Genomic DNA, 27,739 nt, shown 5'->3' on the forward strand with positions numbered 1-27,739 from the left:
TTTTCCATTTTCTTAAAACATGTTTTAGTTTATTACGTGAAAAACCATTTAAAACAGAACAAAGAGAGTTGTTTGAAAAACAAAACAAAACAAAACCCACCATAAATCCTTAAACCAACAAGGGATTAGGAGACACTCACAAAAAGACTGGCGTTGCCTTCCCTTAAAGTTACTAATTTATTTTTTAATCCGCTGAGAAGACGTCTGTGGAGGGCAACCCTGAAGCAGAATTCTCAGACAGACAGCGTTTAACAAGAAAAACAAATAACTTGGTGGTGCTGTAAGGGATCCTAAGAGCTCGCTGCAACTCCAAAGAGAGCTGTTTGACGTGAATTTCTTGCATGGTGCCATGGTAGCACAGCGCAGCGTGGGAGGGGAAACGCTCTGACAAGCTTCAAACAACTGCCTTGGATTGTGTTCCACTACTGCCTTTGCATCAAATCGTTCTCAGGAAAGGGATCAAGGAGCATCAAAATGGCGGTGATGGGAATCCCTCAAGGATCCCACATTGCTCCATAAAGCTGCAAGACTTAATGAAGCTGTATAATGCAGTTGCATTTTCAGTGGGAATGGTCTTAATCACCATGTGCCTGGGGAGAAACTGCATTCTGGTTAAAGGCCTTTCTCACATTTCAGACTTCTGAAATATTACAATTTTTCTCTGCTCCCCCTCCCCCCTGCGCTGGAAAGTCAGATTTTCTTTTACAGACAATGAAAAAGTGGGATGTTAAGAGCAAAGAAGGTGTCCTGCGATTGTAGCTCTTATACAGATCTTTCCATGCAATTTCCATGCAAAGTTGTATAAGGATTTCCCTAACAAGTTTTTTTAAAAAATAAAATAAAACTAGTTTAAAACTATGAGCTGTGTGGTGTGTTTTTTAAAAGTGTTTTGGGTAGAGAGGAAATAAAACAAGAAGGGGTTTAAAAAATAAGCTCAGAAATGCAGTTTTGTGGAACAGGAAACTTCCTTTCTTCACAAAAACGAATGGCAATTTAATTTTGCAGGAAGGAAGTTTTTCTTTTCACTGATAACCAATTTTTAATTATATCTGAAAGGAGTGGAAATCTTGAGTATCAGTTCCACACACAATTTTAAATAATGTGAAAGAGGGAGAGTGAATTTGGCAGAATCTATAACTTAATAAGCTGATTCGAAGTTGCCAAGTCTTCAACTGAGAACAAAGGGATTATTCAGATATGTGGATGCTTCTCTAAAACACTCTATAACTTTTCCCTGGAAAGAGGGCATAAGGAAAATTTAAAAAACCAAATCATAGAGTAAAATTGCTTCCTTGAGAGAGAAGAGTGATGCTGCTGTTGTGGATTATGATGCAGCTGTATGCAAGCTGGGATCTGCTTCTGTGCCAACTGATCGCTCTAAAGCCATTCGTGACCCTTGGATATCGGATGTCACAAAAAGTTAAAATGCCCAGTAACCATTTGGTGGTGACCAACATACAAAACATGAAACAATACCAAGAGGAACCTACATACCACCTCTTTTCTTTCCCATGCTGTTAATCTTTTGTTTTTGTTTTTAAAAAAGGGAGATGCATGAAAAGTAGCTAAAAATTTATTCTTTCTTTTCACTGTCTTCCGGAACCACCGGGTCAGCTGGCGGTTCTTCGACCATGGCGCTGTTGCTTTCGGAACCAGTGTTGCTGTCGCTCGTTCCTTCCTCCGCCATGCTTTCAACTCCTTCCTGGCCGCTCTCCTTGTCTTCCGGAGTGGATGTCCCTTCACCGTTTTGCTGGCTCTCAATGGTTTCTTCCGCAGGAGGCTCCTCTGCCATAGAAACAAGTTTGTCAGTGAGATTTCCCCTCCTTTGAATTTAGAAAGCTTTTCAGGCAGAACAATAGGCGTCCAAACAATGTATGGTGTGCCCAGAAAGAAAAGAAAACAAAGCAATCCTGTCTTGAGAGTTGCTATTCGTAAGATGGGTATTGTTTGTAGATTCTTGGGGCAATAGTTGGCTTGTAGAGCCTAGGTTGTATAACAACCAAGTATATACAAAGGGGAATTAATATTCGGTAATTTGGCAGACTGGTTACTTATCACAGGGATATGGCTCAGTAATCATATTAAAACACGGTACGGAAATTCAGAAATTGTTTTAATTGCAGTTTCCCCAAATCCTCCACCTTAAATTCCACCAGCATTGTTTGAAACCTCCCTAGTTGGCCTGCTGCATGAACTCTAACTTCCCTTTACTGAAAAGGGAAGCCACCTCTCCAACCATTGGCTGGACTGCTATGATGTCATGGAATGAGCATTCTGAAGGCTAAGATCTGCCAGTACGGGGGCAGAAAGGGCTGTGAATTGTTGTTGGAAAGATGTGGGGGAAAGGTGAGGAGGCATCACTATAGCCATGGTAATCAACTGCTGGGCTGAGCGAGAGAGTGTGCAGTACAATGGGGAACAGATTCAAGGAAGTCCAATTCCACACAAAAGCTTTCCCTTACTGACATATTTCTTTGGGAGGTGTTGGCACAGCCTAGTTCCTGCCTTCCTTATGCCCCAAATTAAGCTGTGAGCACAATCAGGATGATGGAGAGGCAGAAGTGCTTTCGTGGTCTGCACAAAAAGGGGCAATCCGTACCAACACCACCCCTCCTAGCTTCAAGGAATAATAATAATAATAATAATAATAATAATAATAATAATAATAATAATAATAATTTATACCCCATGCATCTGGCTGGGTTTCCTCAACAATTCTGGCTGCAGGCCCTGCTGCATAACCCTTCAAACTGTATCAGAGTTATTATTCATATTCTTATTTAAATAACTTTTTTATTAGGCTTTATAAATAAGGATCACAGAAATAATGAATGATACAGATAAACAGACCAAGTCTCATGGCACAAGGAGCATAATAAATTTGTGGTGATATCTACAGCATATGGTTAATTATGAGTGGTCAATGTGTAAGTTCCTGGTTTGTGAAGTGGTTTAAGAAAAACAATAAAAAGGGGGAAACGGGACAGAATAGAATTAACATTCAATTAACATCACATACCCAAACGCCTAATCAGGAGTCCTGGTGATTGTGCTTAGATTAAGAATAAGCAATAGTCATTTTCCCTCTTATGTTACCAATGAAACAATATAACTGAGTTATGAGCAATGATGAAAGGAGCAGGCCTACTATTTCCCCATAGACTTCTCCGGAGTTCATTCTTTCAGTCTTGGTAGCTCAGTTGGTAGAGCATGAGACCCTTAATCTCAGGGCCGTGGGTTCAAGCCCCATGTTGGGCAAAAGATTCCTGCATCACAGGGATTTAGACTAGATGACTCTTGCGGCCCCTTCCAACTCCACAATTCTATGATGCTAGGGTCTGGGGGGCTATGCACTCTCTCCCAACAAGGAAAGCATGTAAGGAAATGCAGTTTCTCTATTCTATTCTGAGAGCTTTGTTTCCCCCTGGCTGCGGGGTGGAGTGGGAACTAGTTGTTACAAAGCCTCAACGCCTACTAAGAGAAAAGGGCCCCTCAGAGGCAAACTTGTTTTCCATTGAACCATCAGCTGCTGGACCCAGAGGCATAAATCGAGGAAGAATCCTGCTCTGGGCACCTCTACGTCAAGGCTCTTACCCAGCCTGACTGCACCAAGTTCGGGAAAGTTCTTCCTCTTTTTTCTCACAGAAGAGGAGACCTTGTTTGAATGAAAGTCTGGCTGTATCATAAATGGCAACTAAAGACAAGCCCTGGTTATTAAGTCAATGCAGAGTTCAGTCTTCTTCACATCTGCATAACCAGACATGGCTGTAACCTGTTCCCGCAGTGATGCACGAGACGTGAAAAAGGGGAAGCCACTGGTTGATGGGGGAGCCTATTAAAACTCAACTGTGCTACTCAATACAGTGGTACCTCGGGTTAATTCGTTCTGGAGGTCCATTCTTAACCTGAAACTGTTCTTAACCTGAGGTACCACTTTAGCTAATGGGGCCTCTCGCTGCCGCCGTGCGATTTCTGTTCTCATCCTGAGGTAAAGTTCTTAACCCGAGGTGCTATTTCTGGGTTAGCGGAGTCTGTAACCTGAAGTGTCTGTAACCTGAAGTGTCTGTAACCCGAGGTACCACTGTACAGACTCCAGATCCTTTAAGAAAAGGCTCAGTTTAAAACATCAGCCCTTCTCCCGACCTCGGCTACATGCCCCCCTCATGCACCACTGCTACTTCAAGGGAAGACACCCCCCGGGCTTGCCACACGATTACCTGCTTCCATCGGAGTGCTCCCCTCCTCTTTCTTCTCCTCTGCCTTGCTGGTTGCTTGCTCCTCCTCGGCGCTTGTGCTGTTCTGATTGCGCTCGGCTTGCTCCGCGGCCTCCTTCTCCCTCTCCTCCTGCCGCTTGCGGGCCTGCTCCTCGGCCTGAGCGATTTCGGCCGCTATCTTCTCCATGTCCACCTCCACCTTCAGGCTGCACAGCTGGATGTGGGGAAGAGGGGAAAAATCACGTGTCACTTTTAAAATCCAGGTTCTCTCATCACCTTGGGGCTGCAGGCCCAAGTCCTGTCTCCACTATGACGTCACTAGGCAGCCTTAGGCATGGCATTTTCTCCCAACTTCAGTCTCCCCTCCCTCCGATATACAATAAGGGAATAATACATACAGCAGAAATATGATGCACAATATGTATGAATAAATCACACTGTAGGTGTGATTCATATACACTATCTTAAATAGATATTTTAGCACAAAATCAAAGCCAAAACCCAACATTCGAGGCAACTGCAAGCCATCTGTGCTGGCAAAGCTCAGAAACTATTATTCCTAAGAACCAACAAGCTTTGTGTGTTTCAGTTGTAGCTTACAAAAAACCCTTTAAAATTAATTTGAACTAGTCCGATCTATCACTGCTTGGTTCCGGTGGTGGGGATATTCCAGGCTCACATCTTTATTTCAACAGGATTGATAAGATTCCTGTTGGAAAGTGCTGGGACCACATTATAGATTAATTCACCCTCAAAAAATCCTGTGGGGCTTGGTGAGGCAGCACAGCCAGCGATGCATTCACAGCCACAGCATTCGCGCCAGCCAGGGAAGAAGGTATGGGGAGAGAGGCAGGGAAAATGTCCCCCTTCACCGAGTCAGCTCCTAGGCTGGAACAGCAAAGCATCCCAGGTTGGCCCTGTGGCTGCCATGTGATGGCAGGAGGGTCTACACAGGAGCCAGCAGTTCCCTCCCACAAAATCACATTTCAGGGATTTCTGTTGGCTACTGCTGGCCAGGATGCCACCGCCAGCAGTTTCTGCTTGCCTGCTGTTTGGGCAGGAGCACTGGGACACTTCTGACCAGCAGGGCTCCCCCGCCTATGGTGGAGCTCCAGCAGAGCCACACAGGGCAGAGGGACACCTCCGCTCCATTCAAAGCCCCTCTGGTACAGAAGACTGTGTGTCTCTGTGTGTGGATTGCTTCACTCGCATACCAGAGACCAAAAGCTGACTGTTGTAGCCAGTGCCTTTTTTCTAGGGGGGATGCATACCCCTAAACATTTTGTGAATCTGAGTTTGGCCTCATTGATGGGCAGTATTTCAAGAGGAGTAGGAAAATGAAAGCACCCCTAAACATTTTTTTAGGGGAGAGAAAGCACTGGTTGTAGCCACGGTTTACTATAAAAACACCTACTGCGTCAGGTTTTGAAGATTTTCTTACCCATAAATGGTTCTGTTTGTGGAACAGATTTTACACACGCCCGTCTGACACATCAAGCTGGGATTACGATGGGAGTTTTTATATTTCCGTCACTGCTGTACTTGTGTGGCAAACTGCTTTGTGTGGAAAAGTGACATGCATTGTTTTTTTGGATGCTGTCTTTCCAATGAGAATCTGAATTTCACACCTTCAGTTTTCTACAGCATGCTCCAACAGCCAGACTGAAACTCCCTAGACGTTTCCCCTAGAGTTTCAGCTAGTCAGGACGGGTTGCGGTACCGAAACGGAATCACTTCCCTTTGTCAAACAACCATTTCATTAATAAAAGGAACTTGGCCAGCAACAATGAGCATGCAGTTTAGTTTGGGGTGTTATGTGGGCCTAAAGCAAAAGCAGTGCTTTAAAAAAAATGTTTAGGGGTATTATAATTTTCCTACTCATCTTGAAACACTGCCCCTCAATGAGGCCAAACTTAAGATTCATAAAACATTTAGGGATATGTGCACCCCTGTGCCCCCCCCAGAAAAAAAAGCACTGAGCAAAAGTAAATAGTTACTAAGACAGCAGTTCTGCTGTTTTGGTCTCAAACATCATGATATAGGAGTCACTGGGAAGCACAGGAGCTGGGTATGTTGGAGGTGAGCCATCATGTTCATTCCCCGTCCAATATTGTGAGCCTCGTTGAATCTTAAAAGCTGAGATAGGCTTCGTTTTCAGAGAGGTGATTAATATGTCTGGGCGTCAGACTAAGGTGTGTTTGGCTCACATGAGAGAATGCTCCCCCACTGACAATATTCCTACACATAGTAAGCTATGAGGTTAGTGAGAAAGGCCACCTGAAACCCAGCATGTTAGTGAGAAGGCTAATCTTCTATTTGAAGGTATATCCAGAAATCTGAGTCTTCTCCACAAACTGCCTTTGGACATGGTGCAAGTTAGAGAGCTTAAGAGGAAAGTCTGTGGACTCTTTGGCCTACACTTATTTTGTCTTGGAACTAGACTACTGGTGCAAGATGCTATTTCCCCATTGCTCCTTCCCAACCTGTGTACTGGGAGGCACAATATTTCGAAAAGGTGAAGCCTTGCTTCAAAGGAAACTAAACCTACCCTAGGGCTGATCCGCAGCAGAAAACAAAGTCTCAGGCTCATTCCCTAGTCTTTCCAGACAAAAGAGCTCATGGAACCGGACAGACTCAGTAGAACAAAGCGTTAGAAAATTGCAATGGCAGAGGATTTCAGCTCTTCCTCCTCCCTGCTTTGGGGAGTCACACATCAGCCCTTGACTGAGAAAGCCTACTAGTCCACGGAACAAGTAGAAAAGCTCTGCAGAACCCTACCCTCTTCAGCTCATTGTTAAAGGATTCTGTACTCTCCAGAAACTTCCTTTTCTTGTCCTGGTGACGTTCTTCTATCTGCAGGAGCTCAGCTTCTAGTTTCCGCTGTGAGTGGAAAATGAGATTAAAAAGTGAGCACACAGCTGTAACACCAACACACGTTAATTCAAACGTTCATGCGAAAGACTGCTATATTTGAGAGCGGGGAATTTGAAGAAAAATATGCAGATCCTCTACTTTGAAATAAAAGCAGATGATTTCAGAAACAAAATGAGGCCAAGTAATATGAACCATTTTATTCCCTTGGCAAACACCTCCCAAGAAATCCTTGCCACTCTCTTGCCTGTGGACCACTTCAAACATCCCTCTGCCTGAGACTTGTAAGAATGGTTAGAGCTGAGGCCTCTTCACGGGATCATAATTCTAAAGACCCATATTTGGGATGTGTGTATGTGGGAAGGTTTAAGACTGTAGTATAATCACGTCCTTAATTTCTACTAATAAGGAAGTAAAGTTTATTTTTGGCAGCACACCAGAATGCCTCAAACACTTTACAAACAGGTTATTACGCTCCAGACCCAAGCTTAAAGACACTGTAAATGGCTGTAGAAATGCTAATTTATCTGTGCTTTAAAATAAGTCTCTCTCTCTCTCTCTCTCTCTCTCCATATGCTTGACTGCTTGAACGCTAAGATCCGTATTTTACAAGTCCTTCTGTTATCAATTGAGTGTGTCCTGGTGACATTTCCATTTGTGTGCCAAGATGGTCCACACACCTGTGAACTCTTTCCCAAAGAGATTTGTCAGCCTGAATGCATTTGGAAGGTGTTAGTTGGGCTGGCTTTTTAGCCACACAGTTCAGAAGGTGCAGTGCTATTTTGAATTTAATTTTAATATGCACATATGCTGCCTCCTGAAGTATACAAAGGGATTCTCAAGGTGTCCACTGCATATTTTACAAAAACTATACCATTCAGTATTCCATTACTGCATCCACCAAAACTTACTTACATTAATTTATCTTAATGCTGCCAACGTTTTCAGCTGTACACAATTATTTCCCATCTATTCAATAAATGTTTTCTAATCTTCTCTAAACGTATGTTCTTCTTGTTCTCTTATTCTGTATGTTAAGTCTGCAAGTTGTGTATATTCTGTCAACTAAAGTTGTCATTCTTCTTTGGTTGGGACCTCGCTTGTTTTCCATTTTTGGGTTAACAAAACATGGGCTGCAGTAGGAGAAATAACCTTTCTCGACACCTGGGAATTTCAGTCTGAATTATCCCCAACAGAAAGGACGCTGTTTTTTGAGGGAAAGTATTTTTAAGCATTTTTTTCCAATTCATTATGGATCATTTCCCAATACTCTTTTACCCTTTTACAAGTCCACCATGTATGAAAGAACATTCCGTCCACCTCTTTGCATCTCCAGCACTTATCTGATTCAGTCTTATACTTCTTAGCAAGCCTACTCAGAGTTAAATACCATCTGCAAATCATTTTCTTAAATTCATTTAAGAAAAGATGGCGTCGTCGTTAGTAGTAGCGTCGACTTGAACTCCGCATCAGTTGATGCTGTTTTTATTATTTTTATCAGTTTTTACTAATAACATATTATACATTTTGGACAAAAGTTTCTCTTCGTTTTGTAGAAGTTCTTTTTCGAATTGTGAGCTTTGGTCTGAAAAACCATTCCCCCCCCCATCTAATTTAAACATTTCATGTAACTGATGGTATTGCAACCAATCCGTAACTTGGCTTTTTGCATTTTCCATTGTTTTCAGTTTAGGTTCCCCACACCCTGTACATACCATTGTTTTTCTATGCTAAATCTTGGAGAAGGAACACTTAGTTCACATATTTAGCAACTCGGGAAACAAACCCTAGCATGCAGAGAAATAGCCTCTAGCAGTTTGCATGCTAATGAAAAGTTGCAACAGCGTCTTTAGAAAGAGTGGCTCCTAGTTTCACCTGGTTCAACAGTTGAATCTCTGTGACAAAGTACAGCATGTACCGGGATATTTAAAGAGGTAGTCCATAACTTTTGTTACATTTGATCTCTCTACAGAAATTGTCTAAAGCACTGAATGTTGGGCCTCCCCCCACAATCCCCCAAAGTCAGAAAGAGGTAAGTGTTCTCTCTCTCTCTCTCTCTCTCTCTCTCTCTCTCTCTCTCTCTCTCTCTCTCTCTTTCTGTGTGTGTGTGTGTGTGTGAATCATAGGCTCAGGATATGTGTTCAGCTACCTTCAAGAGACTTGTAGGTTCTCCCCAAGCTGCTTTTTGAAACACATGCATGTTTATAGCAAGATCCGCTCCCCCCGCAAGACACACTTGCAAGAAGCAGCAGCAAGATATACAAATAATGATACATGAGTTGTTTGGCATGAGGTGGAAGAAAAGAAAAGGTAAACAAATAATTCAAGAAAAACAACATCATCTTATATTTTTGCACCATCTTGAAAGAAAGGGGGGGGGAGCCCATGAATTGTGGATTGGAGGGAGGACTTTTAAAACAAGGACTAGAGTTGAACAGGACTGTAACAAATCAGAAAAAAAGTTTGCCAAACGTGTCTCTAAACAGGAGCAGCTGCTGTGCTCAAACCATTTCAGGCCACAGGAAGTCCAATATTATGGATGATTTCAGAGCCCAAGGACAGAACAAAGGACAGAACAAGGACAGAACTTATAATGAAGAAAATACTGAAGGTATTTCATATTTTTCTTCCCCACTAGCACTGCTAGTGACAGGTCTCAACAACGGGGAGATTTTACCTGAATAACAGGTAGATTTCAAAACACTGGGTTGACTGCTGCTGTTATAGGCACAGGTATCACCCGAGCACATGAAAAGCTATTATGTTTATTAAGCATTCTCATATAGCCAAACTTTACCTGGTGAACCATTAAGGACTGGACTTGGCGTTTGAGAACCTGCATCCTTGCTGTGGTGACCACGGATCTGACATCGGGGACGACGCTTTCACTCAGAATCTCACTAATTAAGCGGTGATTTCTCTGGAAACGGGCTGTGGCAGTGTGCTTCATAGAAAACCCGTCGTCATAATCTGAAACAAAAATGTATGCAGTAGTTGCGTTATAGAAGATACCAGGGCAGTTTGCAGTTTCACCACTGCTTAGCTTCACAGGTAACACTGGCTAAGTAACTTTGGGTTGTATCTAATGTCAAGTCCTACTCACAAGTAGACTCACTGTATTAATGGGAATGACTATCTTAGGTTGCTTATTTCAATGGCTGTACCTAGAGTAGGACTAAGATTGGATACAACCTCTTCAAATGTACAGCTTTCTGTTCACTCTGTTCCTTTCTGTCACTTCACTATCCCTCCCAAGAATCTCCAAGTTTCCTGAAATCTTGAAGCTTGGCTTTGTGGAATGCTCTCCCCAAGAAGGCCCGTCTGGTGCATATCTTTGTTAACATATCTTTAGGCACCAGGCAAAAACATTCCTCTTCTCCTAGGCCTTTGGCCAATTCAACAAATATGACTCTTATGCTGTCCAATGAGTTCAAGACTGAACTGTTACAGTGGTGCCTCGCAAGACGAAATTAATCCGTTCCGTGAGGCTCTTCGTATAGCGGTTTTTTCGTCTTGCGAAGCAAGCCCATTGACAGCTTAGCGGATTAGCGCTACAGCTGTCAAGCGGCTTCCAGCGATCAGCTGTTAAGCGGCTTATCAGCGGAACAGCTGATAAGCGGCTTAGCGGCTTAAGAAAAGGGCAAAAAAAGCGAAAAAAACCCGTGGGGGGATGCAAGATTTTTTTCGTCTTGCGAAGCAACCCCATAGGGGAATTCGTTTTGCGAAGCGCCTCCAAAACGGAAAACCCTTTCGTCTAGCGGGTTTTTCGTCTTGCGAGGCGTTCGTCTTGCGGGGCACCACTGTATTTGAACAGTAGACAACCCAGCTCGTGCCTTTAGCCACCACGACCTACAAGCTCTCAAACTCAATGTTTCCTGTTCTAAGTGTCACTAGACGCAGGTTCTTTTTTCTCATACAGAAGCTGCAGAGGGGTTCACAATTAGAGGAAGCCAACTACACTGCACTCTGAAGCACATTTAGTCAGAAGAAAACCTCGCTGTGCTCCACAAGGCTTTCTGCCATGTTAGTATGCGAAGTATTGCAACCTTGGAAGAGTGAAGAGGACAACCTGTAGGAAGATCTAGCCTGGGGTTGGACAGCCTGTGGCCCTCTAGCCAGCGTGGCCAATGGTCAGGATGATAAGAGGACCCTATTCTACCTCTACATTAAAGAGTCTCTTCCCTAGCTTATGCTTGTTTATGAAAGCGATCATGAACATCATCATCCTTGGCTGCTACATAGAGTGAGAAAGGAACCAAGCTGTGCTTCACAGATGGGTGGAGCACCGGCCTTCTTTCGGTAGAGGAATGTATATGTGCCATCAGTGAAGGAAACAGGAAGGTGGCTTTTTGATTTGTTTGCTTTTCTGCAGAAGCACAGCAAGCCCTCGCCCTGTCATCTTTCCCAGCACAAGTCATTAATGAAACTGAATGGCAAACTTGCTGCCACCCACCCGTCCTCCCCTAGCCAGAACCATCTACAAACAAACAAAAGAATGCCAGAGACAGTCAAGCACCAAAGGGCTTTTTAAAATTTTTGCTTTGAAGAGGAGGAGGATAAATACCGGCTATGGGTTTGGCCTCATATCTAAACAACACTTTATTTTTGGATAGGTTTCACCGAGGAGCCACCCTGAATTTCTAGCCCATCCCTTCCAGCCAATGAGTTCACACTGATAAAAACGTTGGACGTCTGACAGCAGCAAGGCTAGCACTTAAGTCTGGCCCAAGAAATAAAATGATTGCGCACTCAATATGATGCCGCACCCCATGCTTAATTTCTGCCATGAGAAGTAGGAGAGTGAAGCTTATTTGTAATTCTTATTATGTCTCCTTAGACCCCCATCCTTGCAAATCCTAAGTGTGTGAGGGCTTACTGTGGTCTCATGAAAGGCATTCTGCACAGGTTTGTGTGTTCTCTGTTACCCTCAAACCCAAGTTGGAAGGCTGAATCCTGGCAAATGCAGGTTCCAGGGATAGGATAAGAGTGAGATGCTTTTTCTTTCTCTCTCTCTCTCTCTCTCTCTCTCTCTCTCACACACACACACACACACACACACACACACACACACAGAGCAAGACAAGGTGTTGTAATGTGAGAGCTGGAAAAATCCATGTTTCCCTGCAACTGAAGAGTTAGAGAGCTAGGATGACTTGATCCTATTCAGCCACTTCAAGAGAGCAGTGCAATTGTCACAATAAAGCTCATGATTTCGAAAAGGCACCAAGAAATGGGGACCTGGCCCTTTTCATGCCTTCTGAAGTTAAAAGGCCAGACACACAGAGACTGTGCTGGAGATAGTTCCCGTGGGCAGAGAAGAGGGATGCTCCCTCCGATTCCCTGATCTAGGCTCTTTGCTCAGCATCCCTGCAAAAGAATGTGTTTTGATTCTGCCAAGATTAAAGAGCATATATTCAGTATCACTTAATACAGTGACAATGAGCTCCTCCTTCTGCTGGTTCTCTCACTGCGAGAAGTGAGGTTACAGGGAACCAGGCAGAGGGCCTTCTTGGTAGTGGTGCCCTCCCTGTGGAACGCCCTCCCATCAGATGTCAAGGAAATAAACAACTATCTGAAGGCAGCCCTGTTTAGGGAAGTTTTTAATGTTTGATGTTTTACCGTGTTTTTAATATTCTGTTGCGAGCCGCCCAGAGTGGCTGGGGAAACCCAGCCAGATGGGCGGGGTATAAATAATAAATAATTACTATTGTTAGTATGGATCACCCACCCCCAAGCTGGTGGGGCTGAGTGACAAGAGATTGGGTTTGGGATGAGTAACTGGCCCAAGAGTTCCTGCTAAACAATTATATTGCCAAGCAGCCTTTTGGAGTAAAAAGTTTCAGCTTCCCCACCAACCCCCTTGCCATTCCTTACAGGCAGAAAGCAGCACAACTGCTACTCCTGCTTACCATCTGGGTCTTCGGCGGGCTGGATGCTCATGTAAGGTTCACCCTTCTCCATCCGGGACTGCCTTTGCCGGCTTTCCTCCTCCAGGGCGGCTTCGGCGCGGCTTTTCGCGTTGATGTAGGCAAGGTAAGCGGGTGAGTTATGGTAGGCCTTCATTGACTCGTTGTACTCTATCTATAGTTTTGACAGATACATTTTAAAAATCGCACCCAAAACAGTCTCCCTTGCCCTTGGGGGAATCCTTCTGACTAAAGGCTCCTTGCAGGAAAACAAGGACCAATTTCACGCGAATCAAGGGGTGGACAACATCTCAGGGCAGCTTTACTGAGGTTCAACTGCTCTCCTCTGCAAAGGTCTCACAGCCAGAGGCAGGGCAGGGTGTCATCTAAACATTTCGGTGCACGTCCATATATAATGAACAGCAAAGGGAATACAGGAGGAGTGTGGTGCTGGGAGGAACTGGAAGAGGGAAATCTCATTAAACTGTGTTTTATTTCCAGGTGCCTTTAGAGTTGGGGGGCAGAGAGGGACGGCACACAACCTTGACTCAGGTTTAATTGAAGGATCTGGTGTTGTGTTTTCCCCCTGAGTGGGCTCTTTTCAAGCAATCCAAGTATCGTGTTTCTACCACACTTTCCTTAAAGCTCCCGGGAGAGCTGGGCTCGTACAGCAAAGAGTTGATTCAGTTTCCTTCCTCAATAACTCTCTCGTATGTGAGTCTGCTTTATCACCTCCTCCTCCAGAGCTAGTCTCTCTTTTTTAAAAAGATTTTAGCCTCGTGTGTGCACGTGTGAGAGAGAGACGTCCAGTGTCATTTGGGGGAGAGAGAGAGGGATTTCTTCCGTGTACCTTTTCTGCTTCATATTCATTTAAGTACTCTTGCTTCTCTTCATCAGTGAGGTCTCGCCACATCCCTCCAATGATCTTCCCAATTTCCCATAACTTCAAGTCAGGATTGGACGCCTTCACTTGGTCCCAGACCTTAATAAAAACATCTGTAGTAAAGCTCCAGCTAACTGAATACTTATAAAATTAAACACATCTATTTTTGTTGTTGTTAATATCACTACCATGACTAGGGTCTTTTCTGAGAGCTATCACCACAATGCAAGGCTACATTAAGACAGATTTTTTTTGCTATGCTATGTCCACTGTTTGATTATTTCTCTGGGGCAGGAAGTCAAGAGTTACGACGTTTATTCTCAGCCGCACAGTATCTTTTCCGCCAGTCTTGCCCTTAAATCCTGCATTACGTTTCTTCTCTTTTTGTCTTAAGAGAGGCCGCTGGATGAAACAGGTGTTGCTGTGGTTTTTTTTTTAAACCAGAGATGGGAAGGCCGGTAACACAGTCGTCCTCCTGGCTCAGTGACTCCTCGACAACGGATTGGATCAGGCGCTGTCCTAGGTACTCATTTTAATCAGGAAAAAGCTCACATTTTAAAAAAGGGGGAGAGAAAGAGAGGAATGGCACTGCACCCTCTTTTTTTTTAAAAAAAACAAAAAAACACACACACAACTTTTCAAAAAAGCAAAGTAGGTCCTATTGTCACTACTGCAAAGTCCAGCTATCGAGCTGCACCAATCCTGGATACTTTTAAAACAGAAAAGTATGTCAACAAGTCACCAGATGCATCCTTGTTAGCAGAGGGGGGTGGCAGCAGTTTTAAGCATTGTCTAAATATTCAATTAAATGTAGCTCTTCATTTGTCCCCCGAAAGTACGGTGGCCAAGTTTTGTCCTGTAGCGAAACTAACTCCCCACCCCGCTCCATTTGCATGGTTCGCTATTGCCTTCACTGTGAAAAGAGAAGACAAACTGCATTCTTAAGTTTTCCCTTAAGGAAAGAAAACAACAACAACACACTTTCAAGCACACTTTTAAGAACCACCACGAAATACGTTAAGCACGAGGCTAACGTGGTTTTGAGGGCTGCTTACTGAAATTAAGACCAAGTGTTCTGTACCCACCTTCCTGCTGTACCTCATGTAGGGCATGAGTGGCTTATCTGGAGGCTTAGGGGGTTTGGGGATTGTGATACCCGATGATGCCTAGAGAAGAACCAAATAAAATCCACTGGTTATCTTATCTCAAACATTTGCGAACCGCCAAGACAGGCATTTACCAAGAGACGTACACAGGTAAGTGAGACACGGGTGCAGGCAACATTATTAGCTCTCATCAGAAGGGTTACATTCTCCAGCACCCTGGGTCGGGCATACTTTCCGACAGCACCTCTGATGAATTTGTCAGTACAGAGATTTCTAAATGAAAGAGTAGCAGATTTTCTCTACTTGTAACAGTGGCTTCAAAAGTCCGTTTTCACTTTCTAATGAGAGCAGCTGTTAACTCTACCAGCACTAAATACCTGAGGCTGCATCCACACCTGCCTCACCCCAGCGCTGGAGTTAAACACATCCCTTTTGTAGCCTCCACACCCACAGCTCTATGGGGATTTGACTACTGCTAACTTCCAACAGTTTGTTGGCATTGTTTCATGTTGTGAAATATGCTGCTCTCCTATAATCCGCCTGTAACGCATAGCAGAGTATAGGTGATGCTGTGTTTGACAGGACCTTTCTAGACAGCTATGATTGTTTAGGCAGGCATGGCCAAACTTGGCCCTCCGGCTGTTTTGGGACTACAATTCCCATCATCCCTAACCACTGGTCCTGTTAGCTAGGGATGATGGGAGATGTAGTCCCAAAACAGCTAGAGGGCCAAATTTGGCCATGCCTGGTTTAGGGGAATGGTAGTCACTGCTCCAAATCCTGGGCATACCCAATTTTGACCTCTTTTAGGCTGGCTTCTTGGGGATAGTGGGATTTTACAGTGGTAGCTTCCTTAGATCCACCCCCACCCCGAACCACAGCCCAGCAGGGCATTAGGGATACTTGCTGCCATAGGCACAGTAGCAAACCAGTGGTCAAGTTCAGGGGTGAATGCAACCTCAATGCTAAAGAAAAGAGATAGATAACTTTAGGAAGAGGCAAGAGAACAGAACTGAAGTAGTATGGATATTCTTTCACTCAAGGCCTTCTCAGGTTATACTTATTCCATTAAGGCAGGCTAAGGGTGGGGAGAACCCAGAAAACGTATCATAACAAGAACTCTGCAAGGTTGGCTCCCTCAACCTGTACACCACATGAATCCGAATTTCACTGTCGGAGTCCAAATTAGACTGTGAGTTCCAGGAGGGACCTTTGTCTTCCTTAAAGGTACAAACCGCCAAGCACCTTGCCTGCACTCAATAAGAAAGAAAAAGAAAGACACTAAAACAAATAGGTGTTATTGGCTGGCAGCTACACAGTGCCTTCCTTTTTATGATTTATTTTCTCGTTTCCAAAATACATTATTTGCACAAATACAACCTCTCATCCATCCAAGACAAGCTGACACTTCGTTTGCATTATCTATAGTTTGCCAGAAGGATAGAACTCCTCAGTCTTAACACAATTTCCATTAAAAGCCTTGGCTTCCATTCTTCTGCTGAAATGAGTGCAGTATATTTGTTATATATATATATATATTTTAAAAACCCAAAACCAAATTTATATACTGCTTTGCTATAGCAAAATCTCTAAGTGGTTTACAAACCATGGCTATGGTCCAGTGTTCTGTGTTCATGTGGGGACTGAATACCAACTATATTAAATGGACCCCAAGGGAAGTTGCAAGAGTCAAATTCCCCACACTATTTCTGATAGTGTGATAACTCTGGACAATGGAATTCTACCATAATAAACTATTATGTTCCCACATCTGGCAATTGCTTACAGTGCCAGAAGCTCTGACTTGTACCACCATCTCCATGGGCTTCTTGTTCATTTCAATGGAAGAAACAGATCAGCACACACAGTTTCTCAGCTCGCGTGGATCTCCTCTTTCCATAGCAATTAACGGGGCAGCCTGCATGAACAAGATTCCACCTGCACCTTGCAGCACATATAGCTGCCCTGGAACCGCAGTGTTTAAGATGAAGGCATATACATACAGATAGGTCTCTGCATGGATTTTAGTTTTAGAACAGTAAGGTCAATCTCGCAGAATGTGGCAGGACCACTAAGCCTGAGATAAAACATGTGTGGCAAGCTTGCAAGATCAGATCTCTAGCATTCCAGAAGCGCTTCGGTTTTTTGTTTTGTTTTGATGCAGGAAAATAACCCCAGGCTTTGCTCCTGCTCATATTTATGAAGTGCTTTGAACCAATCAATTCATATATCCCTTCCATTGAAATATCTATATCTATATATAAGTTTTTGAGGTGTATGCATTAGCAACTGTATACAGATACATGCACACACATAACAATGGGCCTGAAAACATTCAGTGAATTAATTTAATGCTTATAAATCAATAGGTTTTTTTTAAAGACCACATATATTGAAATATACACGGCAGAGAAAGGTGTAAATGCTCATGACATATATACAATGGAAATCTGTGAAACATAAAAACCTGTTTTAATCTGAACTTAAATTCAGATTTTAAAAGTCTTTGGGGATAAGATTTTTAAATGATGAATGGACAAAAACTGTATTTGGGAAAAACACACACAGACACCTTATGATGATCTTAGTAATGTAAGAAATCCTTCCTATGAAATGTGACTTAAAAGCATGAAGGGCCACCAATTCCCCGCCATCGTATTATGTGCCTTCTGTATCGCTTTGCCACATTGATCTACTTCTGATCTGAGCACCAAGGGCCAAAAGAGGGCTCTCTTCAACTTATCAAATGAGTGTTGTGTTGAGCTGCGGACGAACTCCACAAGGGACATGAGAGTCCCTTGAGAGTTGCACACTTTGGTTTTGGGGCTGCTAGGGGCAGGCCGTGACAGCAGCTACTATGCAATTCTGCCTTGCTCAGCTGAGTATCATCCAGATTCTTTGAATTACACCACCCCTGGCCATGCTGTCCATAGCCGATGGGAGCTGCAGTCCAAAACATCTGGAGAGAACCACACTGGGGATAGCTGATGTGCTACCTTGTTTGACTGTCCAACGTGGGTGAACACTGTTCTAACACTTACTACAGTTATCGGTTACTAGCAAATTCCAGAAGAGCAACTGCATTTTATTAATTTGCTAGCTAACTTATAAAATGCTTTTTCAAGGTATATTACACATGTTCCTGGAGGGGCATGAGAGCCACTTCCTTATAGCGTTATTCCCGCCCACCCCCGTTCCTGTGTAGAAGCAGGCAGGGAATGCATGAAATGGGCCAGGAGTGGGATTCTTTCCTAGACCTATGTTGCTCAGCTGGGAGTACAACCATCAAGGGGAAAGGAAGCATGTAATTAAGTCTGGCCTGTATTGACCCGTTACTGCCCCATTATCAGGGGGAAAAGCATGGGAAAGAAGATCTCACAATGATGCGGTCACCACTGGCAGGTCACTGTGATGCCGTCTACAGCAGCCAGATGACATGAGTTAAGACAGCCTAGGTGCTAACAGGTTATTATGGAGCATTCTCCACCAGCAATGCTTAGAGGTTGTTTCTTTCTGAGCCCAATTCAAGGTGCTCGTGGTGCTGTTTACAGCCCTAAATGACTCAGGCCCCAAGTACCTGAAACTGCCTCCTTCTCTACAGACCCCCCCCTGGGTGTTAAGATTGGCAGGGGAGCCCCATTGGTTATTCTCCCCCCCCCCAAAGTTCAGGGGCTGGCAGCCCAGGAAGGGGCATTTTCTATGGCAGCTGCTAAAAAGTGCATCTGGCATCTTCATTATACTGTACAGCTGTTGTCGAATGAAGATGCACCTCTTTACACTGGCTTTTGGCACCAAAGCTGTGTATTTTTAGGGCCAGTTTATGTCTATATTGTTTCTAAACATTGCTTTTGTGCCAGGACTTAAGGCTGAAGGGCAAGTAATATATATTGATAATAAGAGTAAAAATAATGAATGTCCTTTGGCAGCAGATAGGAAGCAAACGAAATCCGTTCCGGAAGTCTGTTTGACTTCTGAAACATTTGATAACCAAGATGCGGCTTCTGATTGGCTGCAGGAAGCTCCTGCAGCCAATCGGAAGCCACGTAAGCTGTGACAGATGTTCAGGTTCCAAAGAACATTAGCAAACCGGAACACTCACTTCTGGGTTTGCAGCCTTCGGGAGTCAAAACGTTAGACTCGCAAGGCGTTTGGGATCCAAGGTACTAATGTAGCTCTAAAACAATTTTCTGCAAATTTGGAAAAGGTCCACCCATCTGAGGAAGTAGGCTGTAGCTTCAGTAACATTTCTGCCAAGTTAAGTCTTGAAGATGCTGAAGCACGTCCACCTTTTAAGTGAACTGTTCTTCTGGAACTCAAAAGGCTGATTCCCTTGTGCATGTCTACCACTTGCTTCCTTCTCCCTTGGTGCCCCGGCAAGGCAATGTGTGAGCTGCCTCCATGGAAACCACAGTCAAGAGGTGCTGGGAGTGGTGCCTGATCTGCGATAACAGTTTCACCCATATGTGATGCTCCACTTATCAATGGGCATACACATGAACTCACCCCATTTTGTTGTATGCTTTACAAATAGAAGGCCATTATGTAAAACGTGCACAGTGAAAAAAAAGAAAGGAAAAAAAGAGGAAGACTAGGGAGAGAGGGAAAGAAACCACAAGTTATTGTTGTTCATGTTTCATATTTGAAAAATGAAAATAAAAAAGTGGTATCAGCTAAGATTCAGAAGAACCTAACTCTAAAGCCATTTCTGGTCACTTCCTGTTGTTTGCCGGATGACGTAATAGTTGATTCTCCTACCGTGGCCCGGCTGTTGGTGCCCGGGTTCCCTCCCAGCCTGTAGTTGTTGTAGGCCAGATGGCTGTATGGATTGTATCCCACAAACCCCGGTGTGCTGGGCATTTGCTGATGGAAACAAATGAGACAAAAACACGAATGAGAAATGAATCCCAACGAGGAGAACACAGAGAAATGAAAATGGTTTGCAGTACAGCATGCAAAAGCAACCGGAAATTTAAACAAGCATAATGAGGTGTTAACAGCAGCTGGCTCTCTCTCCCTCTCTCAAGAGGGACAGTAAGCCTGAATGAAACCTGTTGAGGAAAGAGGGGTTTCTCTCTTTAAAAAAAACTTGCCACTGCAGATTCTGGATGGGTGTAACCTCAAAGTTAAAACAACTGCCTGGTTCAGACAACAACCTTGAGCTAGGTTAAGAATGTTGAGAACTTAAAATAAGAAAAGTCACTTTATCTAGACAGTCCACATTTATATAGGCCTATTCCGACCTCTTATTCTTAATGGTGACACTGATCATTCATAATGTACGGATATTCTTCACAACTGCGATCAGGGCAGTGCGATGGGGTAACTGAAGACATGCTACAACGATAAACTATAATGTTGTTCACTGCTCCTGCTCCTGCTGCACAGAAAAAGCATTCTGGTTTGTGACACTCATTCTGATTGTGCAGATAAAATATAACTGATAGAATCTGACAGGATGGGGTATGGGTGTGTGAAAACAGTCCAGATCCAAGGATCTGCAGACATGCACCTCTAGATTGTGATACTCTGGCATCTTTACTTGGTCGCAAGTGGTTGGTAGCCAGGTGAAAAATGCACCTGGCGCCTGGCTAATTTCAAACACTGAAAACAGCAGACCATGGCTTGCTTCATAGCCGGGTCAGAAGAAGGGAACTGCATCATGCAATGAGGAGAGGAAGAATAAAATCCCAAAGCTCCTTGCTGACATAATGTCAAAGCATGATTTGGCTCTGCGTCTGAACCACCCAGTTTGCCACTCATCTGCCCGCCTGGGGGCTAATTGCTATGCTCTGTAGGTGAATGGCAAATTGCATGCTTGATTTAAATATACATTCTAAAATAATCAATATAACCTTAGAACTATTACCACCCAACCTGCGGGGCTGGGCTCCAGCCAACCGAAATTTAAACCAACTACCCTTCAGGTGCTTCTGAAGGATGCTGAAGGAAAACTCCCAAGAAAAATGGAGATTCACAGCTCTGATTCATTGCTTATCCAGGTGCTCTTGGGGTACAAAAACCCCCACAGAAAACTGGAATACTCAAAGGACATGATACATCATAGGAAAGCATCTAAATATGTTTAGCCAAGTAGAACTAGTCCTTTATATGGGTGCTCAGTGCACCAATATTTTCTTAAGCCGTTTGTATTTTCAAAATTAGTTCACGGTTCAAACTTCAGTATTTATTTTGGATCTTTAGATTCAACCAAATAAGACTATAGGTTGCATGTTAACAGTTACTGTATTTTTTGCTCTATAAGACTCACTTTTTCCCCTCTTAAAAAGTAAGGGGAAATGTGTGTGCGTCTTATGGAGTGAATGCAGACTACGCAGCTATCCCAGAAGCCAGAACAGCAAGAGGGATTGCTGCTTTCACTGCGCAGCGATCCCTCTTGCTGTTCTGGCTTCTGAGATTCAGAATATTTTTTTTCTTGTTTTCCTCCTCCAAAAATTAGGTGCGTCTTGTGGTCCAGTGCGTCTTATAGAGCAAAAAATACGGTATCTAAAATACAAGTTAACTCCCCCCCTCCAATGAATGAATATTTAATGGCAGCTGAAAATCCCATAGCTGAGATAGAAATCGTTGAAGCTGCGCCACAAAATAAATTAAAATGATTTTTTTTTTGGGGGGGGAGGTGTTTCCATGGTGTCAAAAACATCCAGGAAGGCATTCCAAAGTCAGAGCACTGCCACCGAAAAAGCACTTGCTCTCGTATTCACCTGCCACACCTCACTTTTCAATGTTTATCTAGCTCTAGCAGGGTGCTAGGAGCTGTACAGGATAGAAAAAATTGACATGGTGCAAGTACGTGGAAACATCCCATAATAGATTGCCCAGTTATGTTGCTAGATGGTTGACTAGGACCAGTAAATGAAACATACCTAACTCATTAGTACTTAAATGTCTTTATTGCTGGCTCATTTCTGAGCGTAATTCAAAGTGCTTCTGTTAACCTTTAAAGTCCTATACAGCCTGAAAGCTGTCAAGTATAAGGAGGGCTGCTTAGTCCCGCACAAACCTGTCTCCATGGTTAAGTCCTCTGTTGAGGCCCTTCTCTGGGTGCCTCTCCTGCAGTTTAAGTGAGTAGCAACTAAAGAAAGGGCCTTGGAACGCTCTCCCCAGGCAGACTGGCACAAAATTTCACATCCTGCTGGCATCAGGAGACTTTGTTTTATTTGCCCAGGTCTTTCAAAACAGATTTGCTTTCAGGCTGTCAATGTGCTTTTCCTGGTTCTTTATAGTTCTATTATTATCATTTCAAAATATCCCTATAAGCCACCCTGGAGGTTGTGAATCTGGCAGGTGATATATCAAATACTTTAATTAAATAAATGCAATGGGGACTCCAGCCAGCCAGATGTTTCTAGAACGCAGTGGGAGGAAAGCTTACGTAGTTACCCTGGTATGAAGTGGGTGACACAAAATTATTTTAAAATTATTGCAGCCCTGAAGAGAAACTGCACAGCCACAATATTTAATCAATGTAATCAGAATTCAGTGCATCGAAAGATCTCAGAGGGCAAGGAACTTTATGTTCAAGTGTACAAGAGTAGCCAACAGTTGCATGGAAAAGGTCAGGTAGGCCAAAGCTCAGAATGAACCCGGGCTTGCAAGTGAAGTTAAAAATAATAATAAATATTTATTCAGCTACATTCAAAGAAAGAGGGAGTTCAAGCAAGTAGTAGGTTCCTTGCATGGATCAGGGGAATGTTGTGGACATGGTGTATGAGGGGATGCTCATCATATTTGCAGAAGACACCAAATTGGGAGGAGAAGCCAATGCCGCAGAATCAAAATTCAAGATGACCTAAGCAGACCGGAGAACTGGGCCAAAACTAATGCAATTAATTTCAATAGGGACAAATATGAGATTCTATACCTAGGCAGGAAGAACCAGCTGAACAAACAGAAGATGTGGGGACACCAGGCTTGCAAGTTGTACAGTACATGTTAAGAGAATCTAGGGGTCTAAGTAGACCTTAAGCTGGACATGAGTAAACAGTGTGATGCAGCAGCAAAAAAAAGTTAATGCTATTCTAGGCTGCATCTACGGAAGTATAGAGTCCAGATCAAGGGAAGTAATAATACCACTCTATTCTGCCTTGGTCAAAACACACCTAGAGTACTGTGTCCAGTTCTAGGCACCACAATTTAAAAATGATATTGACAAACTGCAATGTGTGCAGAGAAGGGTAACCAAGATGATCAAGGGCCTGGAAACCAATCCTTATGAGGAATGGTTGAGAAAGTTTAGCCTGGTAAAGAGAAGACTGAGAGGAGATATCAGAAAAAAACATCAGAAACAAACTTTCTGACAGTGAGTGCTGTTTGACAGTGGAATGGATTCCCTTGGGAAGTTGTGGACCCTCCTTCCTTGGAGGTTTTAAAGCACAGGTTGACTAACCATCTGCCATGGATGCTTTAGCTGAGATTATTGCACTGCAGGCGGTTGGAGCAGATGACCCCTGGGGTCCCTTCCAACTCTACACATCTATGATTCTAAGGAAATGTTATTGGCACCCCAGTGCTAAACTCATTCGATGGAAGTAAGTTCTGCACAAATCAGTGAGGCTCCTTTCCATGTAAATGATATAGCTGTTGATGGCTAGATAATACAACTTTTAATAATGGGGGTTCTATTCTGTAGCCTGGTGAATAGGTAGAGTGGACAAACAATGCTTAAATCGTGGTTAAAGAAGGGTACCAGGTTCTCACACAGCACCAATCTATAATTAAAACCAAGTCCAAAAGCCAAGAAGCCGTCAGATTATGGTTTGTTTTGGAGCAAACAAACCATAGTTGAGCTGCTGGGGAGGGCTCCCATATAACACTAAGCCACGATTTAATGAACTATAGCTTAATGAACCATGGTTTAATGTTATGTGCAAACCAGGCCACTACAGTAACTAATGACCAAATAGATATAAAATGTTTAGCAGCGCCACAGAAAAAGGGGGAAATAGGATCCAGCCAACAGTTCTGTCCAGTATACCCAAACCTGGACAATTCTCAGCTCTTGAACCATCCCGAGATTCTGTTTTATTCTGTTCTGGAGAAGGTGAACCATAAATGCAACTAATACCCAAATCATTACTTTGAGACAGTACACTAGGCACATAGTTTGCAGCTTGAATGCACTCCCAAAAGGTGGGCAATAAATATTTTTAATATAGTGGTTTAATAATAAGAGGTTGTTTTCCTTTTTTTGCAAAAGCAATTTTGCGCACGGCCTTAGTTTTTTTTTTTAAAAGTGATATGCACCAATTACAGTCTCTCCAGATACCTTTCAGTTGGACCATCAGTATGTAGCAATCTGTGGAAACAGGCATGTTCAAATTGTTTGGGCCACCAGAAACAAAATGAGTAGGCTGTGTTCAGGTGAGGTGCAATGAGAAGAGGGAGAACACCTACCAAAAAGGTCACTGCATATGTGACAAACGGCCCACAAAAAAATGGAATCAGTGAGCTTTTGCATGAGTATAATTGCAGATGTATAATTGTTTATTTTTCATTATTTTCTGTTACCACACAAAATCCAGATTAAATGGCAAGAGCCATAGGATGGTATTCTGACATGATGTCAAACATGGTGTGAGTTCTACAATAAATTCCCATCAGGAAGCCCTCCGGCTCTGCAGACAGAACCCAAAGCAGGGAGGCTGAGTTCACATATCAGTTGCACTTTGGCTTAGACAAGAAGCTGCACCAAGCCTTGAGTTTGCACACCTACTCCACATAGCTAAGGAGGGGGTTGGGGGCCTTCACTTCTATTTAACCACAGCTTCCTGTGTCATCCAAACCTGTGGTCAATTTGGTTAAAGAAGCCAGTTTCTGAAAACACAATTTGAAGTTGGCTTGTTTTAAACTAACTATAGTTAAAAACCATAGACAATGTGACAACTGTTAGTAAAGCAAACGCTTCTTCTCACCTGCACTCAACAATGGTTTAGCATGACATGCCAGCCTGGTCACAAAGTGGAAACCTGAGGCCTCCATTTAATTCTTATCTTCTGCTCTCTAAAGCATGTTGCTTATAGTGTGCCTTCCTTTTCATAGCACACACCACACAGATGTTCTGAACGTGTTTACTCAAAAGGTTAACCTACTCTCTTTCCCTAGAAGTGAAAACCTTGTTGCTGTTCTTTGTGTACCTCACTTCCACCTTCTGCTACTGTATCTAATACCTATAACAACATCTCCCCCCTGCCCCCATTCCCTGCCAAGGTGTTTATACCTTATTCTATGGGAATAATTACAATATACAATTAGGGAAATTTCACAAATGCCTGTTATCACCACACAGATGCTCATATCTTAGCAGTCTTAAAAAACAGAGCTTGAATTTATCCAGGTTTCCAAAAATGTGTGGTCACAGCTTTTACTAGGTGCTTTGGAAAGAAGCTATGTGTGATATTACTTGGATTAAAGATGCAACACGAGATTAAAATGTGTACTTTTACAAAAATGAATGCCAAATGTTATAGGAAGTAAGCTCGTATTATAGTCTGGAAACATAGCAAGCAACAGGCATGAGACCCCAAGTTCTAATTCTTGAAAATGCCAGTTAAAAGCACTCCACAGCCAGGGCTGGCAAAGGATTCTGAGGTATGGACTGGAGTCAGAATTTAAGCACGTTGTTTGAGAGGAACCATTTGTCTGATTTGGTTTACAGAGCTCTGCAGTATCTTCTTTGCTGAACTAAAATGAAACCAGGCTTTAGTTTACAAAGTAAGAAAAATACTTTCATACTTACGGTTGTGGGGGCTGGGGTGGGTGGTGGGGCATAGGATGGCCTTTCTGTTTTAAAAAAGAAGGGGGGAGAGAATGACTATGTAGACAAGCTGGAAACCTAGAGACTGCCAGAAAAAAAATCAAGTATCAAATCAAAAGGTGAATAGATGAGGGGGAGGAAAGTCGGTCGTTTAAGAAAATACTTCATATAGGAGCATCCAAGCAGTGGTTTGTAATCTTGTGTTCAGTTCCCAAGAACTCAAAGAAGTGAGTAGAACGAGCAAGTCCAAATAAATTAAAAGTACAACAGAATTTCTCTGTATTCTTTCCTTCTCCTATTCTAACTGAACAACAAAAGGGTGGCTGATTCAGTTGCTGAAGCAATAACAGACTTTTCATGTGACGGCACATCCAGACTGTCATGATTTTCAGGATTTTGGAAAATTCAGGGTGCACAATTATAGTTGATTTGGAGCTCTTGTGCAAATGAACTTTTTGCCATAAAGACAGTGACAGTAACACACTAAGTATGTAGTTCAAAATTGGGAAGGTTTAGAGCAGACTTTCTCAACTTGGGATCCCCAGGTGCCCCCAGATGTCTGGGGACCCAAGGCTGAGAAAGGCTGGTTTAGAGAGTGCAGATATCATTATCAATGATCCATGGAATGAAATATTGGTGCTATTCTATATGTGGATATGAACTAAATAAGAAAACACACACACATACACACAGAATGCTGCTGAACTTACTTGACATTTTGGTAGAAAAGTGTTCAACCAGCTGACATTAGATCTGAAAAAGAAAAGTAGAACGTCACTATAAATCATGTTCTCTCTTGACACATCCCATATAAACAGTTAGACCAATGTGGTCCTCCAACATCTACAACTGAAGTGCATAATTGATATACAGCACTGAACAACAATCATCTATAAACTTCATTGTTTGCAGTACTGAGCTACCTTCTTAAACACAGATAATTCCCTTGTTGTTTCAGAGCAAAGATACGAACCAGTGCAGGAAAAGTTTATTTCCCTCCCTCTTTAAACACTACCCACTTGTAGTGACTTCTTTCATGCGGTACCAAAAGAAAAAGTTGAAACCAAATATCGCAAATGGTTTTCCTCTCTAGAGAAGAAAAAACTCTGAATCAAAATGTGCTTGTTTACTGTAACAAGATCAAAATCTCAGTCATTAATGATAAGAGGTTAATTTAGGAGGATCAGTGTTTATATGTGTGTGTGTACACACACATATGTACATTCAATGAGGCAAAAATTAGACTCACAAAATGTTTAGGGGTATGAGTACCCCTGAGTCCCGTCCCCCACAAACCCTGATCCTCCTAAATTAATCTGTTATCAATAACGCCCCTGGGAGTTTGAGATTTATATTATATTATATATATAGCTTTCATATATAAGAGAGAGAGCTTTCTTTTTAAAAATCACGTTATGCCTTTTTTGTTTTTATGCTGTGAACCGCCCTGTGATCTTCGGACGAAGGGCGTTCTATAAACGCAATAAAATAAATGAATGAACTGAAGTACTGCCAGCTCTGCCTGTCCGTTCCCACAAAAAAGGACGACGACCTGCTGGACTCAGCAGGACCTACTTCCGAGTAGACCTAGTGAGGACTGCGGGGAGGGGGCGCCACCCTCGCAGCGGGTGGGGGAAGGAGGAAAGCTAACGGGCGCGCAGCCTCTCTCTCTCTCTCAGGCGCCACACCCAGACTGGGCCCCGCAAACTCACCGGCTCCAACACGGGCCTCGGGCCTCGCTCCTTTGTCTCCAACGAGAGGGAAGCGGCGGAAGCAGGGATGGAGAGAGAGGGGGAAGGCAGCAACTTCCGTTTCCTCTTCAGCACTTTCCACACAAACCTTCCCCTCGCCCTTGCTCTCTCACCCACCCTTCCCATTGCCCACTTTCGAATTAAAAACAAAAACATCCCAATTTGGGAAGACATTTGCACCCAGTCACCTCCCTCTCTACTTAAAAGGACGCTGCCAGCGGATTGTTGCGAAAC

General features: G+C 43.2%; 1 protein-coding gene and 1 long non-coding RNA gene across 6 annotated transcripts; one reads left to right on the plus strand and one right to left on the minus strand.

The window, feature by feature from the left end:
* On the minus strand, nt 1-27,568 carry SMARCE1 (SWI/SNF related BAF chromatin remodeling complex subunit E1). Of its 5 annotated transcripts, none has more exons than XM_081886395.1 (11): nt 27,467-27,568; nt 26,465-26,507; nt 25,737-25,780; nt 19,736-19,840; nt 14,960-15,040; nt 13,842-13,973; nt 12,995-13,166; nt 9,883-10,055; nt 6,993-7,094; nt 4,218-4,428; nt 1-1,785 (listed from the first exon to the last, which is right to left on the minus strand). In XM_081886395.1, exons 2-11 carry the CDS (start codon nt 26,469-26,471, stop codon nt 1,574-1,576), a joined length of 1,239 nt encoding a protein of 412 aa, XP_081742521.1. In that variant the 5' UTR covers nt 26,472-26,507; nt 27,467-27,568; the 3' UTR covers nt 1-1,573. The 5 variants fall into 5 exon arrangements, with proteins under 5 accessions (XP_081742521.1, XP_081742519.1, XP_081742520.1 ...); XM_081886393.1 differs by having other exon boundaries at nt 19,673-19,840; XM_081886394.1 differs by lacking the exon at nt 27,467-27,568 and adding an exon at nt 27,330-27,352 and having other exon boundaries at nt 19,673-19,840.
* Nucleotides 8,611-11,945, plus strand: LOC309355610. Its single transcript, XR_014162559.1, has 3 exons — nt 8,611-9,117; nt 11,005-11,108; nt 11,699-11,945. It is a non-coding gene; the product is annotated as an uncharacterized lncRNA (long non-coding RNA).
* Nucleotides 27,569-27,739: the final 171 nt, after the last annotated feature.

The sequence above is a fragment of the Podarcis melisellensis genome (genome assembly GCF_964234715.1).
Source record: "Podarcis melisellensis genome assembly, chromosome: 13".
Taxonomy (NCBI): Eukaryota; Metazoa; Chordata; class Lepidosauria; order Squamata; family Lacertidae; genus Podarcis; species Podarcis melisellensis.